Source organism: Monopterus albus, unplaced genomic scaffold, assembly GCF_001952655.1.
Source record: "Monopterus albus unplaced genomic scaffold, M_albus_1.0 scaffold2.1, whole genome shotgun sequence".
In the NCBI taxonomy this organism is placed as follows: Eukaryota; Metazoa; Chordata; class Actinopteri; order Synbranchiformes; family Synbranchidae; genus Monopterus; species Monopterus albus.
This window is the reverse complement of record NW_018127882.1, coordinates 1,348,898-1,367,213: the sequence shown is the minus strand read 5'-3', so window position 1 is coordinate 1,367,213 and position 18,316 is coordinate 1,348,898. Positions and strand designations below refer to the sequence as shown.

Below are 18,316 nucleotides of genomic sequence, written 5' to 3'. Positions count from 1 at the left end.
ATTGTCTCCACCGTCTGATAGGGTTAAGAGGAATCTATAGGGGATATGCATGTCTGCATGTGCATCAGAGAGCTGGATGGAGGCACACACACACACACACTCACATACAAAGTGAGACAGAGAATTATTCAGACAGATTATATTACTTGCCAATTCACTTGCATTAGGCTGTTTTCCTCTCAAAGCAATATAAAGATATTTCATCAAAATAAATACAAAAGGTCAGAGGTTACAGAAATGTTTTATGGGGTGATCCCTGTCTCTTTGGGGTTAAAATACTCTAGCAATATCCTGTACATTTCTCTGTGTATGTGCACATTCGAAAATGTGTATTCGTAATTATTTTTCCTGTGTGCATGTGGAGAATTGTGTTTAAAAGCAAGCATGCCAAGTAGGTAGACAGACGGGCAGATAGACAGACGGATAAAGCTGGTATTACTGCAGTATGGAAATGCGAGGCTCGGTTCCCTTCCAATTAGAGCGGTGACTTCTGAAATGCCATAATACCCATTAATTAGCAGGCTGCTATTTTCCCAGTGATTTGGCTAATTAGTCTGCGAGGCTCTACACTATCTGGACCATTATTATTGGGTTGAAGCCATGCAAACACACTCATGTACTGTATACACACTTGTGTTCAAGTTGATGTGCAAACACCAACATACAGTGCTCGCATTGATGCATATACCTTACAAGAAAGGAGATACACATTCCAGCACACGCTGTAACAACTTCCCACAGTTGAGTGAACCTACTTTAAGTGACACTATTATATGCCTCAGGAGCAGCATGGCAAGAAAGAGTTAAAGGTGAAGAAGGGGATGCTAAAGAACAGTTAGAGACCGGCCACTGTCTTCTTCAGCTATTTGCTGATAAACCCCAGTGTGCAGCAGCGCAGCCCCGCCCTCCTGTGAGAAACAACAGGGATGCATTTAAGCGCCCTGTAATGACTTGGCATGTGTGTGTGCAGCGCTCTCTCTGCCTCGACAGTCCATCAGTGTCTCCCACTGGACAGACAGGCCACTGACACAGCACCAGGAGGCCGGGAAACCTTTTCAATCAGTCCCTTACTTTTCCCTCTCTGTCCGGTGACAGAAAGGCGTGATTGATCTGTTGTTTCCTCACAGCGGTAAATGAGCGGAAAGAAGTTGTGTAGGGGGGAAAAAGGTCCGGTATGTGTGACAACCATTTTCATAAGTTTATTAATCTTCTTCATCAGTAATGCAGCCCCGGCCCTGCTGTTGGTTGTCATGCAGCTTATGTGTGTGTTTGCATGCATGCGTTGCAAGTGTGTGTTCGCACTCCTCGCAGCCCGATGAACTTCGTAAGTGTCCCATCACCACTTTAATCAAATTACTTATGAACCAAAATTGACAGTTTTCATTAATTATAAAGGATTATTCTAATTGCGATTCAAATTTATTCATTTAGAACAGACGGCATTCAGTAATGTTTCAGGAAATTTGCATATTAAATGGAGAGGGTAGGCCATTAGCTATGCTAATGTATGCATGATTCCTTATTTTGTGATTGGTGGGCCATATGTAGCAGGCTGGGGGGTGTGCAGGTGAGGAATCTAGAAGGAACTGTAATATGTTTGATAAACACAGAAGGACGCAAGGCCAAAACACACATGCGCACATGTACACACACACACACACACACTGTGGGAAGCCATCGTTTCTGTTCAGTATCAATCTCCCTCAGTCTTTCTGCTGTCACACACACTCTCTCTGTGTCACATTTTCTCGGTTTCTCCCACTCACTGCTTTCATATTCCTCCCTCAAGACCTATTGGAGGGAACAACTTTTTACCCGAGAACAACCACGGCACACTAATTATGTTTCTGATTTCTGATCCTGCTGCATTTAGAAACATAACCTTGAGCCTGTGTACAGTCACAGTCATAGTTATGATTTAATATGGTGCTTAAATGGAACAAAAAGAAAGAACTTTTGCAAGCGGCACATTCATCCCCACAATGTATGGGTCTGGTCCCAGGTTGACACAATGCTCTTTATCAAGCTATATATAGTCGATGCATTATGCATTAAGTTTAACATGTGCTTAAATCAACACGATTCAATATGAATACATCAGTCTTCAACTAAGGTAGAGAGGAGAACATTTAGGGTAAATGACTGCGCAGGGAGCAGCTGGAATAAGCACGCGGTCTCACATATGCACACACACACACACGCACTGTGGTCACACACACCCTTCGGTTGTGTGGCAGCATCTTCCCAGGCTGATGACAGGGCCATTATTCACTGGTCAGTCCCACGAGGCAGGGTTTGGGCTGGACAGGGTAGCCAAGCGTCCCAGTATGGCAGGACAGCGCTGAGGTGAGAGGGACCAGGACCCTTTATTACTCCCCTGGTTTGGGGGCCTGGAGCTTTTCTCTCTCTGCCTCCCTCCTTCCCGCTCTCTCTCTCTTTGTCTCTGTCTCCATCAGATTAATGGGCCAGGCCCGACCGAGGAAGTGTTTCAATCAGCACCGCCTGCCAAGCCTGTCCATCACCCAGACAGCTACTTATTCATCATGGTTTTGACTTCACACACAAACACACACACACATGCACAGATGTTTATTTGGTTACATGTTTTTTCCTGGTGCTCTGCTGTAAAGCCAGGCCACAGGTAATGATGTTATCAGGCTACAAGTTGTCCAAGCCAACACTCCTTTCTCCTTCACTGTTCACAGTAGCAGAAATCTCACTGCCTGTCTTTTAATGCCCCTTGCACAATTTCTCAGTTGAATTTTGAATGATCCTTTTTGGATGAAATGGATGAAACACAATTGGTTAAGTGTCTCTGGGACTTCTGTCCCCAAGCTGAGACTGGAACTCTGGCTCCGAGGGAAGCGAGGAGCGATCTCTCCCAAGTGGGTCCTTTCCCTGAGCGCCAACAGCGCGGCTTCCCCCTGACCCACCGTCTCCCTCCTCTAGAGTCCATTTGTTCTGAGAAATATTTAACGATGGGGCAAATTCAGCCGACATGACATGCACACATATTGAGCTGATACAGATGAGGAGGAGGGTGGATTGATACACAGGGCGAGCTGGAAATGAATTTTTTAGTGCAGTGAGATGTTGAATTTGAATAAATCATGACACTTAAGATAGACATGAGGGCAATATAAAGGGTGCTCACCACCACTTTGACAAGCAGTACTCCCAAGGAATGGAGAGAAGCGTGTGTGTGATGGCCACTGTCTCTTTGTCTGCTGCCCCCATGTTTATGTTTGTTCAGTAGTTTCTGCAACTTTTATGTTTTGTTTTTTTTAGTCAGGGTTTCTGTCTGTATATGTGTAGTATCTAGTTGTTTATCTGGTATTAGTATGGACTTGGATTTTTACTCCCAGTACTTCTAAACTGGGCTACTGTAGTGTGTTACAGCCTGGTGTCCGAGGCCCAGAGCCAGGACCAGAGACAGACCTGGTTCTGGATTATTAATGTCCCCCTTCCCTGTGAAGCCAGGCTCCCTCCCCCTCCCAGTGCCCTCCTACACCCCTGAGGTCAGCCTGCATGGCTCCTGGTGCAAGGCACCCCTCATAAATCTCCCTAAATTAGTGTGTATATGTCTGTGTGTGTGTGTGTGCTTCCACACTTAAACATATACTGCAGGCAGGGAGACAGGTCACCATGAAAACAAGCCAGTCAGGCTCTCAGTCGAAGTGGCAGTGATGCATGGTGAAAAAACAAAACGAAAGAAGAAGTTGCAGAGAAAAGAAACACTAGGGAGCATAAAGAAAATACACAAAAGAAAAGGTGAGGAAGAATCTCTGAGAGCACCAGACTTCACTTTTAGTTTAGTTATCTATTTGTCACTCCTTTTTTTTTCTAGTGTAACATTATATTTTCTCACAAATATTTACGCATCATCTGAACTTTCCTCGGACTTCATTAGAATATATTTTCCTGAACAAATCTTAATGCTTAATTGCTGAAGTGTCAGATCGTCCATCCTTCTACCTGCTTAGATTAGTTCAACATGTCCCACTGTGGTAACAGGCATAAAGAAGTGCTGTTGTGTCACTTAGTTAACCCCCGAGACAAATGGCTCCCCTCTAGAGCACAGTGAATTACACACCTCATGAAGCATATTAGGAGCCAGACACAATGCTTTTCTTCTGGAGATGATCTGTACGACAGAAATGGATGGCGGGAGAGGAAGGGGCTGAGTTATAGCATCACCCACAGTCATTTTTACAGCATACTGGCATCAGAACAAAACAGAGAGAACAGGGAGCGGAGGGGCAAAGAATAATGAAATGAGACATAAAGATGTACAGCACAATGTGTAACAAAAGGCTGAGGACATGAATAAACTACCGAAGAGGATAAAACAACATGTTTCTAAAGTTACCCCTGTTAAATCTGACAAGGAAGCAACTCTTTACCTCATTTGTGGCTAATGTACAAAAATTATTAGAAAATCTAACAGAATTGTCCCTCGGAGGCTTCCTTGCTGTTAGCTAATCGCTTAGACAATCTTCATCACTGCACTAATAATATTTAGATGCTACAGGGATTACTTAAAAGTTGTGTTATAATTGCTTTCCATGTTTTGTTTTTTATGGGCAGGGGATGATTTTGTGTTTAATTGCTCCAAAGTGACAAATAATGCCCGTTAAGATATGATGAAACTGTGAGATCATTAAATTACTCCAGCAACTGGCTACATGTGTTTATTTGTTCGTTTTCGCTGTTAGAAATTTATGCCACGAGGCTTTAAGAGGCCAAGCACTTATTTACACAAATTCACTTCCACAGCCATTCCTGGATTTGGGGGTAATTACGTGAGAGCAAAATGGTTTTATTTCATTTAATCCGACCGGCACAGCAGTTTGCACTGGTAATATTTGTAGCCGTGGAGTCTGCACAGTAAAACAGCTTGAAACCAGCAAGAGCCTCAAATACAAACAAGGTAGAGGAGGCAATAATCAAAACAAAATTCTATGCAGGAGACAATGCTGTCTATAGACTGAAAATTGATGCTTTGAGATGGGATGCAGTGTAATTTTGGTACAGTATAAGACTGAAACCAGGGTTTCAGAGATACTGAGGTAAGGAGTCTAAATGTAAACAGCACAAGCAATAAATGTTTGAATACCCACAAAAGTGCATGCAAGAGTTACCAATTTTTAGCAGTTTGAATCATTTATTAATTATTATCGACTGCCACCTTGTTAAAAGAAAGGAATGGATCTAAAAAATACCACAATTTTTATGTAATTGTAGAATGTAAATGACCAGCCTGACTTCATTGTCCTCAATGGTCATGATAGGAGTTGAGAAAATTTTATATTGGCATCAAAAATGATTTCTGATTTAATTCAGCTTTTTTTTTTTCTTTTTTTTTTGCTCTGCGCTTTAAAAGCTGGATTGAACTCAATATTTGTGCCAGCTATACAGAGCAGTGATTCCCAGTGAGGGGGACTCGTATTGCAACTGAAAAGATGAAAAGACTGTGGAGTAGCTAATTTGATTAAAAATTAGAAGTGATGATTGCATTAATATCTACTCTATATCAACATACGCACATGTTTTGATGAGGAAAATAAACACCCAAATAGGATTACAAATTGACGTGATGCTGGTCTTTACTAAATTTATTGTCACATTAACCAATAAGCTACAAGCTGCAAGAGGCTGACTGCCCAGTTCACCAACCTCAATCAGTTCTAACCCTCTAAAGCCTCATATTGTTGTTAGATTTCATGATAGGTTGAGCAGCAAAGTAGTAACTATTCTTTAAGAGGAATGGCTGAATAACTGGAATACTAAATCTAAAACTGAAGGATGAACAGTTGAAATAATTAGCTATAAAGGTCATGAATGAATAGTTTCTTTAGGATGTGGAGGTGAGCTGTTAACATAAGACACAGAGCAGCAATTGCAAAGCAATACATTTGTTCATAATATTGATGGAAAGGTAAAGAAATGATGATCACAGAGAGCTGAACAGAGCAAATGAGAGAATTATAGGCTATTGCCAGATATCTGTCCATATTTACTGGTCAGATGTCAATCGAATTATATAGAAATCCTCATGGTAATCTCTTTGCTTTTGCACATCAACACACACTGCTCTTAATCCGCGCTGCTCCCCCACCATCACCACCACACACATGCTGTTGATCCATGTAAAAGTGTGCAGCAGTGATTCCAGTCCTCCAACACCTAGGTAGATGAGACAGAGCGCAGAGGAATCAACATGCTGCAGTTTTGTATTGTTTCCATGCGGCTGACTCCCAACTCCTCAAGTCAGTCAGATGAGCCACGCTTACACGAAGGGACAAACTAGGTGTGCTGACTCTCCTTCTCTTTTTCACACACTCTGTATCATAATTTTCATTCTTTCTCACTCCAAGCTCTAATATTTAACCTCCTGATATGGTCACCTCTGACTCCAGTGACCCCAAGTTTCTTCCTTCCACCATCATCCATCCATCATGAATACCTCAGAAAAGGAAGAGGAGGAGGTGGACAGTTGGGGAAAGAGCAGAATCAATGAATTAAACAGCAGGTGCAGCAAAGAAGGTGGAGATGTTGGACAAGTGGATGTAGTCCACAGCCGTCTGCACGGCTGCTCTGACCTCGAGGAGATAAGAAAGTTGGGAGACCCTCAGCCACCAACAGCCACTGTGAAAAAAAAATCCATCTCTCTGCTTCATGAATTATTGAGATATTGGCCTACAGCTTCTAAAATATACAGGAGGGTGGTCTGTCTCTTTTCGGGTTTCACATCCTCTACCTTCTGTCCATTTTTCTATCATTTTCTGCTCTCACTTTTTGCCTACGAGTATATCCCTCTCTCAATTCTTTCCTTTGGCCCCTTCTAATTCAGATTTAGCCTCTTGCACCAGTGAGATCATAAATCAGAAGACAAACAAAGCCAAAGAAAGAAAGAGAGTAGCAGAGAAAGACAGTTTGTTATTCACATCATAAGAGCCGTTTTCTTCTTTACTTGATAGAGCATCTACCACTAACCAGCTGTCATGCATTTAAAACTTGCCATGGATAAATTCACGAGTTCTTGTGTTACATCAGCTGCTTGTAATGTGCACAGCAGTAGGCTGGCCCTTGAATTGAGACAGAACTCTGGTCTGTCCATTTATCTTCTTTGCTCTTTTTTTTCTTGTCTACTTGAAGCAATTGTCCAAAGCAAAGCAAGCTACTGCGTTTTGGGGGGGGGGGGCATCCCCCTATGTGTGTGCGTGCATGATTATATCTAAGGCACTTGGCTCCAAACACGCTGCCCAGTGCAGAATCCTCACCATAACAAATGAACAGAGGGGAGAAAATAAGACATATGAAAGAAAAGCTGAGCAAAGGAGTGACTCTCTCTCTGGCTGCTGGAGATCTGTATTGTAAGCAGTTTCAGCTGTCAGCACTTCTTTGAGCTTCCTCAAAGGGCGGAGGAGAGGGAGGGGGACCAGGAAATGTTGTAGTTTTTATTTCCCCCTTTTTGAGGCTTCCTGTTTATTTGTACACTGTTCTGTTTATTTTCACATTTCATTTGATTTTGAGTGTTTCGCAGAAAGGAGAGTAGATAGATGCACTTGTGCTGTAGTTTCAGTAGAAGAAGAAGTTACCAGGCTCCAAGTCTTGGGGCGGTGCTAGGGAATAAATTGTCAGCTATCCCCTCAGACCTCCAATGCCTCACTCCCCACCATACATACATACATACATACACATATATATATATACACAAACTCCAACTCACCCCTCTTCTCCTCTGACCCTCCCTCCTCCCTCCCTACCTCATTAAGTATTGATGTGGGTAGCCATACTTGCCATCTCAGACTATTAATAATGCATGGTAGGTGCTGTTGATGTGGTCTCTCACACTGAGATTGAGAGAGGCAGGAATGGCAACACTGTGCTGAATAGTAGCTACAGCACAACCTCCGTCACACACTTCTGCAGCCCATGGGGGGTGGGGGGTGGTGGCTCCTGCATCTGCCCCAGTAAGTTTATGGTGAGCTTTGACAGCAGCTCGGAGATGGATATACAAGGTAGCATCTTACTCAATATCCTGGGGCTGTTTTTACATAGAAAACTGTCTTTGTCATAAACAACTGATGGATGAGCGTAGGATAGTTTATGAGCCTTGTCTGCCATGTCTGTTTTATTTGTTTTATTTGTGTTTTGTGTTTTATTGAAGTAGCTCACAGTGTACTTTCACTGACACACAGATGCACTTTCAGTATTCACCAGTTTTGTTCTGTCTCTCTCTTTCTTGGTACATGCAGGTTCTTCCTCAAGTTCTTCCTGAAGTGCAACCAGAACTGTTTAAAAAATGCAGGGAACCCTCGAGACATGAGACGGTTTCAGGTGAGACACAGAAGTCTGCATGCATACAGTATGTAATTGTCTAAGTCTTGTGTTATAGAGTGGATAAAACCTGTCTTTCAGGTGTTTATTACAAGCTAATAGAAGTGGCATCAGTTCCCTGCAATATAAAGAAATGAAAAGCATTCACAGGGTCTCTCTAGCATTAATTACCTCTGTGCCTTTGTAACAAATTGAACAAAGTTACAAACTACCCCACATTAGCCAACGTGGTCTCAACACTGCACCCTAGCACTGCTAGCTACACAGCGGGTCTGCCATAAGTATGCCTGAAAGGCATGAAAGGGGTCACACGTGTGGTGACAAACCCAGGGAGAACTATCACCTGACTTTGCAGTTCCCCTCAGCTCCATGGAGCTTTATAGTGACTTTGAACTCATTGTTTAGGATGTCCAGCTCACAACTTTTATCATCATTTTGTGCTGTTTTCAGCACAAAGCTCTAAAAACACACTCTACACTGGCAACAAACGTTAAACATAGCGATTAGTGGGCAACCATAGTAGAGCATTGAGTAGCTGCATTTCACTGAGGAATTAGTTGAGGCCAAAACCAGAGATGCAAGGAATCTTGCTTTTTCCAGGCGGCCAAAAACAGAACTCCACATTATCTCTAATGTTGCTATGTGCCTGTTAAATATGTAAGTAGGCAACTGTATGCTAACATGTTCGTAATATCAACTTAAAAGGTGGTAATATGTATCTTTTATAACCATAATTCTTTTCCACTGCCCCAAGCTGGGCGATAAAATCAGTTATAACAGGTTTTATGCACCTTAGCATTAAATCAATAACAAAGCCAAGAAAATGCATACATTCCAAGAAAAAAATACAGAAAATCAAGTGCAAATGCAACAAGATTTTAAAGTATTAGGCTCATAATTTAACACAGCACCATGCACACATGCATTACATTTATTGTTTTTGATAGTTAAATTCATGGTTCATATCTTTCTGTTTGTCAGGTGGTTGTGTCGACTACAGTGAGTGTGGAGGGTCATGTCCTGGCCGTCTCTGACAACATGTTTGTGCACAACAATTCGAAACACGGGCGCCGAGCTCGACGACTTGACCCATCGGAAGGAACGCCGTCTTACCTGGAACACGGTATTGGAAGCAAGAACAAAATACCCTAGACTGTCTCTCCTTGCCTTCTTTGTCATCCTCACTTTCTTTCTCTCTGTTCAGCTCCCCTCCCCCTCGCCCCCTTCCCCCCGGTCTGGCTCCGCACTCAACCACTCTTCTATCTCCGCTCTATCCCCCCTCAAACCTGCTCTCTTGCTTTCCTTCTTATCTCTCTCCTGCTTCCTCTAGGATTCTCACTTTCTTCTCTAGTAGGGTTTCTAACTCCCACTAGGAGAGGAGAGAGTGGTAGCTAGTGAGTCTTTTGTCTCTCCCTTGTGGCTTGCTCCCCTCAGGTCTCTGCCTCTGGGCCTTCTACTCTGTCTCGCATAAGCACTATGTGTCTTATGAGGTCTGTTCTGCTTAAAGCCAACACTGGCTTTATTTCCTCGGAGACCTGCTTTTATCCTCCAGCCCTCCATCACTCCTCATCCCTCAGGTTTTCAAACTTGCCCATGCGCACACATACACACACCCCACAGACCCAAACCTTAATACTTCATAATGACATGTGCACATGATTTAGGAGCATGCACTGATTCCCAAGTCCCTAATCCAGTTATTTTCTCATTTTGGTTTCCCAGACATTGAATAAGAGAAACTTTTTTTTTTTTGAGGAAAGTCGACCTCAGGGATAATAATGACAAAAAACTAAGAAGGGATTTACATGATGGCCTAGAGTAGATTGCATTAAGATTGAATGTTATGGTTAAGTCTTTCTAATGGCTATCATTGAGAGGTAAGGTGGACCACTTCATGACCACAGGTCTCACAGACAACTAGAAAAGTTCATGAAGATGAGCTATATTGGAGACATCAGTGAGACTTGGATCTTTCACAGAAAGAAGAGTACACACAGAATACTAACAGATGTCCCCGTGTCAGAGAGATTTGTTTGGGAATTTCCTCTTCTCTGATTTTCTGTTCCCCTAATGATGGGGGTCAGAAAGAGGAACACCAGGAGTGAAGGAACAAAAACGAGGAGGGGATGGAGAGATGTGTATGATGAGAGGAACAGTTACAAAGGTCACAAAGAAAAGATAAAACACAAGAAAGTAGACAGCATTTTCTTTTTTCCCTTCCCCTCTTCTTTTTCTAGCATGTGTTGAGTTTATGTGCAGGATACTCAACTTTGGGGGCCCATTTGAGGCAGTAATAGATGAGCAGTGCATATAGTTGAACAGATGGCACCGAGGAACACCCCAAAGTATAATCCTATCACATGGATTCACGTTCCACCATCTGGTTAATCCACACACAGATACACATAAACACACACACGCACATGGAGCGCACATAATATCAGCGGCTGTAAAAAGCAGGCATCTTAGGCCATGATTACGGCCACAGATTGCTGCTTTGTGAATGCTGATCTCTACAGGCGTTATCGGGGGGCTAAATATCACCCCAGCTTGTTGGGGAGGATCAAAAGAACAGGGAGTTAGGCAAAGAGCAAAGGCTAGGCTGCAGGAAAAAAGTCAGCCTAGTCTAAAATGGATTATGTCGCTTTACAGAATTACAGCATGTCTGACAAGCTGCATATCTGTTAAGGAGAGGAGATTTAGCTTGTATAAATATACATTTTCCCCAGTGCTATCCTCTTCTTCAGTCACATTCAATAATCTGTAAGTCTATAATACCAACAGATAAGGTCAAGAAGCACACTGAACACTAGTTATTGAAAACACGGCTTATTGTTGTCATTCCATGTACTTTGTCCGATAAGATATAAAGAATACGCTTTAAGCTCTGAGCAGGGGCTGAAATGAGCCTGTGTCCCAACATCTAGGCACTGACATAGCCACACACATATATGAAACAGACAGCTGAGTAAGAACCAAATGTTCAGTTAATGAAGGTGAAGTATTCAGAGGGCAGAGCTACTGTTAGCTCTGCTCTGCTCCCTGGTCGCATGGCCTTTGATCAGACACTCAGCACACCTGACATTTACACGCCCGCACGCCTTGCCACGTGTCATAAAACAAGTGCACCGCTGCTGCCCTCACACGCAGGGCAGGGGTGATGTATAATAACTGGGTGCGTATAATCACTCCGATTAGTATTCCTTGCTCACCCTCGACCCCTGGGAGAGAGGAGAGAGGTGATGTGTGTGTGTGAGGGTGAGAAAGAGAGAGAGGTGGAAAGAAGAGGAGACTGTATATGGTGTCAATAGCAAAAACCTTCATGGACTGTCATTTGATTACTTAGCATCTAATCTGTTTTGCTTGTGAATCTCGCAGCAACCCCGAGCATCAAAGCCATCAGCCCAAGTGAAGGCTGGACCACAGGGGGCGCTACAGTCATCATCATTGGGGACAACTTCTTTGATGGCCTACAGGTCATCTTTGGAACCATGCTGGTCTGGAGTGAGGTTAGTTAAACCAGCCTTTTTACTGTACATTGCTGTTAACCTGTGGCCTGGGGCTCCTTTAAAGCAATGTCTGCTCATGACCCCTCATCCCATGCTATGGTCTTGGTGTCAGGATGAGTTTTGAACATTTTAACCAAAAAGTATTTTTTCCATCAATTTCTTCTTTTGAAGGATTTCAGTTAAGGTAAAAATGTAGAATAATGCATCTAGCAAAAATCTTTTTCTTCCTTATTAATATGATCAAGCCCTCAGGTTGGGAACCACAACAGTAAACAAATCCTTAAACAATTAGTTGATCACTAGATAATTTAATGAAAATAACTTCTTTAATCAGTTCATCATTTCCCATAGAGTAAAAGTACAAAACATTAGCTGGGTACACTTGCTCAAAAGTGAAAATGTTTACCTTTATTGTGTTTTACAGTACATTGTTGTGAACTTGTATCTTCATTGTGATTTTATTTTAATTGCTCATACAAAATAAGGCATCTGAAGATGGCACCATGGTCTCTGTAATATTGCAATGGGCATTTGTTATTATTTGCTGTCTAAATACGTAATCAAGTAAATGAAAAAATACTTAATAAATTAATCAGTAATGATTAATTGCAGCACTGTAAGCCCATATGAGAAATATTTTACAACCTGCTTTCTCATTTCTCTCTGTGGCAGCTCTTATTTCTGTCACATCTCAGCTCAGCTCCCTTCCTGTCTTTTATTATGTTAGCATCTGCCTTCTTCAAATATGTGCATGCCATATAGTGTGAATCTCTTTGTAAGGAGCATCTGCCACATGACTAAAATGTAAATGTAGTGTATGTGTGAAATTGAAGGTCAGTGAGAGGTGCAGCTAAACTGCTTTCTCTCTAGTAAAGGAATAATTCTATAAAAAGCTCCTACTGTATATTGTCTCGCTGAGAGGTGAGTGGGGCCAGACAATGGTGGAATGAAAGCCTAGCTAACTGAGCAATGAAAGGTACAGTTAGAACAATACACACATACTGTATATGCACATACACAAGGTGCTGGCAGCAGCAGCAGTGATAGCTTTTGAGCGCTGCTAGCTTTGAGTGCTACGTAGTTTACTACAGCATGCAGAAAATGAGCACTCAGTGAGGTCTCATCTGTGTTTTGTCTTGTTGCCATTTTCCTTCAAAGACCCTTCAGCATACAAACGCACATCCACATACACTAGGCTCATCAGCCACACTATGTGAGCTTGCTTAAAATGTAGTGGTTCTTTAATGTGGCTAATGGCAGCTAGACAGCCACAGCTGACAGACAAAAAGTTAAGGGCAGCAAGGACAAGTATATTATACATTTACTTATTCTGTGTAATAGACATACAGTGGAGGAAAGTGTGTTTTATTCAGAAAGAGATAACTGCTTTTGAACCCCCCCTTTCAGAGTCCATGTCAGCACTGATAACCATCCAAAGCCTCACAGTGACATTGCCTTGGGCTATGAAGCCACCTGAGGGCTGTAGCACTAACACGTCATTTTCAGGCTGATTATACAAAGAAAGAAAAGCTGCAAAAGAAAGGTCTGAGATGAGCCGAGAAGAGTCCCCAGAGCACATTTAGATATGAAGTTTCATTGCATTAATCTTTCCGCCTTCTGTGTCTCTTCATAGCTGATCACCCCCCATGCCATTCGTGTGCAGACTCCACCCAGACACATCCCCGGGGTGGTAGAGGTCACGCTGTCCTACAAATCCAAGCAGTTCTGCAAAGGCACACCTGGACGCTTCATCTACACAGGTACTACATTTCGTAATGACAGACACCAATAATGCAGCACAAATCTACAGTTCTGCAATAATTCATTTTTGACTTTTCTTATATAGTTTTATTCTGGATTCTACAAAAAGTAACAATTACATTTAGTATTATTTCAAAGAAAAACAACTTCTTTACATGGTGGCTTTAAGTTTTATTAGGTTTGTGATGAAAAAGAGGAAAGAACTCTGTATATTAGTAATATCTGATCAAAGTAACCTGGTACCTAGTTTAAACCTAGTTTACAAGCTGCAATTTTTTCTACACTTTTTGTAGAAAAAAATTGTGCATGCTTAACAATTTAAAATTCAATAACATGACTCAATATTTCAGGGGAAAAGCCCAGGAGGAAAGTTTTTGCCCTCTTTTATGAAGGAGGTGAAGGTCAGGGCAAGGTTTAACCTTTTGATTAGTGGGATTATGGAGATTTAACCCTGTCAAAGACATGATTCAGAAAGGAAAAGGTCCATGCAGATTGTGATTTTTGCCAGTGAGTTCAGGGACACAAACAGCTTGAGCATTACATCAGGCCGTATTGATGCAGAATAATAGCTGTGTGGTGAAAAGAGCAGGAGACAGTGAATACGAAGCAGTGATTAACCACTGTGAGGCCACAGGTCCCTGGGGAGATTGTGAATCACATAAATCTGTCTGTAATCTCAACCACTGATAGACTTAGGCCGTAAGCCCTGGCTGGAATTGCCAACATTTGACAAAATCACCACTGAGAGAGTGTGTGAGTTGTATCGCCGGCATACATTTTCTGAATTTTGTGTGTGTCCTAATTACTGCGCAGGGACACAATCCATGTTCATGCGTCATAATTATGACTCTGTGTTTGTGTACTTATTGGAAAGGCTGCAATGGGCTGTGTTTGCTTCTACGAATGTGTGAATGTACTCCAAGCACACACATGCACGTTGACAAGTAACTGCATTACGAAGACAGAGGGCAGATGGGCGGGCAGCCTTTGCCATGCCAGAACTGTCCAACAGCCAGCACTCTGCCAGATTCATAGAGCTGTGTGCATATAAGTGTGTGTAGGTGTGTGTCTGTGCGCGCACATCCGTTTAATGTGCCAGACTTGTGAGAACCATATGCATAAACGCCCTAGCTCTTCCCGGCACTCCACTCTTTCACCTTGTCATATTCACTTATTCAAAACTTGCTTCTTTTGAATGAATTCATAGCCTCCTCTCTCTTCGGTTGCCTCTTGGCCTTTATGGAGGCACACAGAGGAATCTCAACAGGTGAGGGGTAGCAAGAGGTCATCCACTGGGAGCTGAACACCCACACTGTGATGCTGCTTGCCAAGCACTGGCACCTTCACGGTGACACAGCCAACCGTGTCAAGGCACAGATCCCAGTTCAACTCTTCAGCAACGCATAACTTTAGCTGCTGCTCTGTACCCTCAACTGGGTATTTGTACCTGTTCTACAGCTCATTTTCAGCTCTCTTTATCATTTCCCCTTATCGTAGCAAGGAATAGGCTTCTCGTATTCTGTATCTTGAATGAGAGGCAGAAAGCGACAGGAGGATGAGCAGAGCATTTGGATGGAAAAAGCAAATGATGAGAGTGGAGAGACAGCGAGGTGGATGAGAAAGAGTAGAGGGATGGGATGGAGAGATCGAGGATTACCATGGGCCATGTTGCCCTCCTGGGTCTGTTTGGCACCGGTTTGAGCCCAGTTGCCAGTGGGTACTAATCATGGAGGATTGGCAGCACTGCGTGGCAGCTGGCAGCTAGCGCAACACAGCCCCACACTCAAACACATGCATATACTCATATATTACATGCACACACACACATGCACACACTGAATTACATTGGGGGCAGCTGGCATTGCTAATCAACTTCTGCTGAGGAGAGGAAAGCGAGCAGCTCACATCCCTAATTAAGTCAACACATACCCAATACTGCTGCTACTGCTACTCTGCAAAAACACCCAACACATACACACACACACGTAACCCATCTATAGGTTAGCTCACCCACACCCTACCGTACGTGGTCACCGATACTCCCCAACCAGCCGTCACTGAATGGAAAAAAATGCAGCTGTAGTTCAGGACAGAGGAGAGAAGCAGGGGACTTTTGGTGCAGAGGAGATTTGGAGAGAAGCTATTATAGTAATGTGTCCTCTGTCGTCTCTGAGGACTCCTCTGCCATTAGACTTCAGAAAACCCCAATTAGACTCATCAAAGGCAATTAAGCTCTCCACTGATAAGAATGTTTTTTCATTCTCTGCTCTTCCTCTGTCTTTTTATCCCTTTATCCCCCCTCTGCTCCCCTCTCTGCCCTCTGCCTTACCCACCTCTGGGGCTGAGAGCAATCCCTAATCTCTCTCTCCCTCTCTGTCACTCTCATTATCAGGTCATTGCCCACCCCCGACCTTTATCCCCTGTGCTAGTGTATCTCTATGTTTGGTTGAATATCACCTTTTACTGGATTACTGTCTTTGTAGCATTCATCAGAGATGCTCTCCCTTTTCTTTTCTCCCTGCAATATAGAGTGATAATACTCTCTGCCACTAGGACCTGTGTGTGTTTGTGAGCATGACACAGGGATGGCCATAGATTGGAGGAGTTGATGAATCACCCTTGTCGTTCAAAAGGCAATCCCTCCCTCCTCAGTATGCAGCCTTGTCCGCTTAGTGCTTCCACTACAGCCTCTGTTGATATTAAAAGGCTCTGCTGGCTCACATTAGGGCTGGCACCATGCACAGTGACACACATCTGAACACACGCACGCACATAGGAATAGTTTTTCAGTCCTGAGTGCAGATTAGGTTTGTAGGAAACATCACTCAGTTTTGACGAAGAGGTGCAGGAACAGCGAGGGAAAAGACAAAAAGTCAAGAACAGAATTTAAACCAGCCAAGACGCTGCTGACATCTCTCTCCCTTCCTCTCTGCCTTTGTCTGAGCTCCAAATTAGGTTTAGGAGCAGAGAGAGAGGGCTCTTGTCTCTCACTACAGACACTAGAGTGAAACATAAATGATGCTGCAGTAAGTGTTGCAAGTATGAACATGCTCTGTAAAGTTTTTATTTTTTTATTATTCTTAGCTCTAGTTGAGCTGTTCCACACAGTGATCACATCAGCTTATCACACAATGTCAGAGCACTTCAGATTTGTAAATACGGTTGTAGATGGTTGTGCTGATGTCACAGTTTTGGTGCAGTTTCTCTGATCATCATTGAGTAAATGTGTTCCTGCTTTTGTTACAAAGTTGCCATAGATTTACACACATATTTTACATTCATGTGCACATGTGCACACACTCACATCAGAGACACACAAATGCTGCATGTAGTCATCTGGCAATAAAAGTGGGGTGCAACCACAAGCTGGTCAATTACTTGCCCTGCTCCTATTTGTGAATGCTGTCTTTTATTGAGCTTGGGTGGAGGCCTGCTGTTGATTAAAACGGCTGGTCTCCAGCTGGAGATGGGGCCAGCTGAGATAGCTGCACACATTCGCATGTGCTACGCACTGTCTTAACTGTGAGGAAATTCACACCTCTATTTGAGATTGAGATTAATTTTCTGCACCATGTGGCTTGTCTTCCCTCTTTAGCATTCACCCGTCTTATCACAGCAGCATCTGCTTCATGATAATGATGTAAATGAATTTTGAGCGTAGATTATTTTACACCCTGCTGAAATGAGCAGTGTTCACCATGGGGCATGGTTTCTTATGTTTTCTTATATCTTAATTGAAGTGTGCAGGTTTCATCCAGATTTTTTTTTTTTTTTTTTAGAATTTGCATTCTCACAGTGACGATCCGTGCTGCCAGGTATTGTTAACTGTCAACGTGCGCTTTTTCCAACAGATAATTAGAGTGTAGGTTGTAGTAACATCCGCACCTCCACTGATTTGTTGAATTTCTCAGCACCCCACACACACACACACACACATATATAGACTCCCATCTATGCTCTCCTCATTTTCCTCCTCCCTCTACCTCTCCCTTCCTTTAGGAGCAAAAAGCTCTACTCATCTGTTTTCTGCGTATGAATTTCCAGCCATGCATTAGTCTCCCTGACATGTTCAAGCGATGCTTTATTTAGCTTGTCGGATTCTGCAAATAAACGCAATCTTGGGGTTTATGGAAAAATGGATAAAAATTAGATTGTAAGGTATTGATCTGGATTGTAAGTAGTCAGTGGGGGTATTGTGTGTGTGTGTGTATGTGTGTGTATAGTGGTGGTGATGGGGGGCAGCTCTCAGGGGGAGAAAAAGAAAGCCGTAATCCGGGGCTATTGAACCCCCTGCCACTGGCGGCATCGATCGCCAGGCAGCGCTTATGAGATCACACCTGAGCACTGGAGACTGCAGAGGGGAGGGAAAGCGGGGGGAGAGAGAGAGGGAATGTGAGGAGGGAGATGGGAGGCGAAGGGGTAGAGAGAAACAGAAGGTCGTGATATGATCAGCTCCTTACCCACTGTCTGAGGGCCTGTTAGGGTGTTAACATCAAGCCTCAGAGCCAATTACCTAACCCTGCAAGTACACAACCCACTCACCTCCACACACACACACACACACACACATACATACACACACAGTGTTGTGACACAAGAAGAGAAGGAGACAGGTCTTATGGAAACTTGCAGTGGTTTCCCCTCCTCCTTCTCTCTTCTGTTTCCAGGACAACTTCACTGTTCTGACCTCTCAATTACCCCTC

General features: G+C 43.1%; 1 protein-coding gene across 3 annotated transcripts in view; it reads left to right on the top strand.

Annotated features, from left to right (window-relative positions):
• The window catches only part of ebf1a (EBF transcription factor 1a), a 52,871-nt gene that overhangs the window by 21,595 nt on the left and 12,960 nt on the right, over nucleotides 1-18,316 (top strand). For all 3 annotated transcript variants that reach the window (XM_020596280.1, XM_020596263.1, XM_020596272.1), the window contains exons 7-10: nucleotides 8,262-8,343; nucleotides 9,325-9,466; nucleotides 11,722-11,852; nucleotides 13,486-13,612. In XM_020596280.1, coding sequence (XP_020451936.1) covers nucleotides 8,262-8,343; nucleotides 9,325-9,466; nucleotides 11,722-11,852; nucleotides 13,486-13,612 — 482 coding nt within the window. The remainder of the gene's footprint in view (nucleotides 1-8,261; nucleotides 8,344-9,324; nucleotides 9,467-11,721; nucleotides 11,853-13,485; nucleotides 13,613-18,316) is intronic.